The 2,066-nt window shown below is 39.6% G+C and overlaps 1 protein-coding gene across 1 annotated transcript; it reads right to left on the bottom strand.

The window, feature by feature from the left end:
* Positions 1-559: 559 nt before the first annotated feature.
* On the bottom strand, positions 560-1,297 carry LOC140840757 (uncharacterized). Its single transcript, XM_073207925.1, has 2 exons — positions 952-1,297; positions 560-858 (listed from the first exon to the last, which is right to left on the bottom strand). Exons 1-2 carry the CDS (start codon positions 1,295-1,297, stop codon positions 560-562), a joined length of 645 nt encoding a protein of 214 aa, XP_073064026.1.
* Between the last annotated feature and the right edge of the window lie 769 nt (positions 1,298-2,066).

Here is a 2,066-nt window from a genome sequence, read left to right as displayed (position 1 = left end):
ATGCATTTTTAACTTCAGAATTTGCGAAAGTGGTAAACTAGAAAGTTGTAGCACTATGTCTTGGCTTGCATCCCCAATTAACCTCATGTCATTTGGAGGTGTGAGTAAAGAGTTATGCTAAATCTCCCAACATGTGTCAGTGCAGGAACGACGATACACACGACACAGTTTGGGCCACTTTTGTCTCGTCTTGCCTAATGATTTGACCAAAACTCAAATAAGAAAGTTATAGCCTTATGTCTTATCTTTCTAATGAAATGGCCTCACATTAATTGGATCAATATACAAAACATTATGCTAAAAACCACAACTACTGTCACAATTTTAATACCGTTTCTGCACTTCCATTACCTATTTAGCTCAAATTCCACCTTTGATTCTACCCCTCAATTATCTATTCCGTTCTATAACATTCATTACCATTCATACCATAACTTAAAGCCAAGAACCATCACAACTACTGCCACATTTTTCAAAATTCGGGCATTACAATTCCTCCCCTCTAAAATAGATTTCGTCCTCGAAATCAATCATCTCTTTCAAGTCTAGCATGTAATAATCAATACTGAGAATAAAACCGAGAATAGAAGCATACTTCATTTGAATAACTCTGGATATTTTTTCTCATTTTATCTTCTAATTCCCAAGTTGCCTCTTTGACACCATGTCTGTTCCACTGTACTTTAATCAACGGTATCAATTTATTTCTAAGTTGCTTATCTTTTCTATCTAGAATTTGAATCGGTCTCTGAATGTGGCTCAAATTCTGATCTAACTCAACTTCATCGTGTGGAAGTAAATGAGAAGGATCTGGATGATATTTCCTCAACATGGACACATGAAAAATATCATGAACACCTGATAACGCAGGAGGAAGAGCTAATCTATAAGCCAAATCACCAACACGTTACAAAATCTCATACGGACCTATGAATCTCGGTGATAATTTACCTTTCTTTCCAAATCTAACTGTACCACAAAAAGGAGATATTTTTAGAAAAACTCTGTCACCTTTCTCAAAAATCAATGGCCGTCTCCTGATGTTCGCATATTTAGCCTGCCTATCCTCAGCAGCTCGCATACGACTTTGAATCAATTTCACCTTCTCTGTCATATCTCTTATCATATCAGGTCCTAAAATTGGTGCTTCAGATAAATCATCCCAACACAGAGGAGATCGACATTTCCTGCCATATAGTGCTTCAAATGGTGACATTCCAAAACTCACTTGATAACTGTTGTTATAAGAAAACTCGACAAGTGGCAACAAATCCTGCCAACCAATGCCAAAATCCATAACTACAGCTCTTAGCATATCCTCTAATGTCTGAATAGTACGTTCTGCTGTCCGTCTGTCTGAGGATGACATGTTGTACTCAAATGCAAACGAGTACCAAGGGCTTCTTGTAAACTCTGCCAAAAATGAGAAGAAAGTCTGGGATTACGATCTGATACAATGGACTTAGGCACACCATGCAATCTCAAAACTTCTCTGATATACAATCTGGCCATCTGATCATGCCTATATGTAATCTGATAAGGAATGAAACACGAAGACTTGGTTAATCTGTCAAAGATAACCCAAATTTCATCGCAACCTGTAATAGCCGAGCCCGGTGTATGGTACGGTTTAAGTTTTCGTATGTTATAGATTTATTGATTTAGTTTTAAGTCTAGTAGTGATGTTAAGAGTTGTGATTATAGGCCATAGTATTGTTGGTTATTTTGTCTTGAGGTGTGGTTGATATTGTTAGTTGTTGGTTGTTGCGTTGTTTCAGTGTTTTGGTTCGATTTTAGTTGCCTTAGATTTTGTCTTGGCCGTGACCAGACCGCACCCGCACTCAGTGTAAGGACCGCACCCGCGGTCGTAATTGTTGGATTTTGGTGTTTTGGCCGTGAGCACACCGCACCCGCGGTGATGTTAGTACCGCACCCGCGGTGTAGACCGCACCCACGGTGTTTGCAGGACCGCACCCGCGGTCGTATTTTTCAGGGAACTGTTTGGATTGCCGAGAGCTTAGCGCACCCGAGGTAATGATAGAGTGCACCCGCGGTCATGCATTATT

Source organism: Primulina eburnea, chromosome 9 (genome assembly GCF_022965805.1).
Source record: "Primulina eburnea isolate SZY01 chromosome 9, ASM2296580v1, whole genome shotgun sequence".
NCBI lineage: Eukaryota > Viridiplantae > Streptophyta > Magnoliopsida > Lamiales > Gesneriaceae > Primulina > Primulina eburnea.
This window is presented reverse-complemented; position numbering and strand designations above follow the sequence as displayed.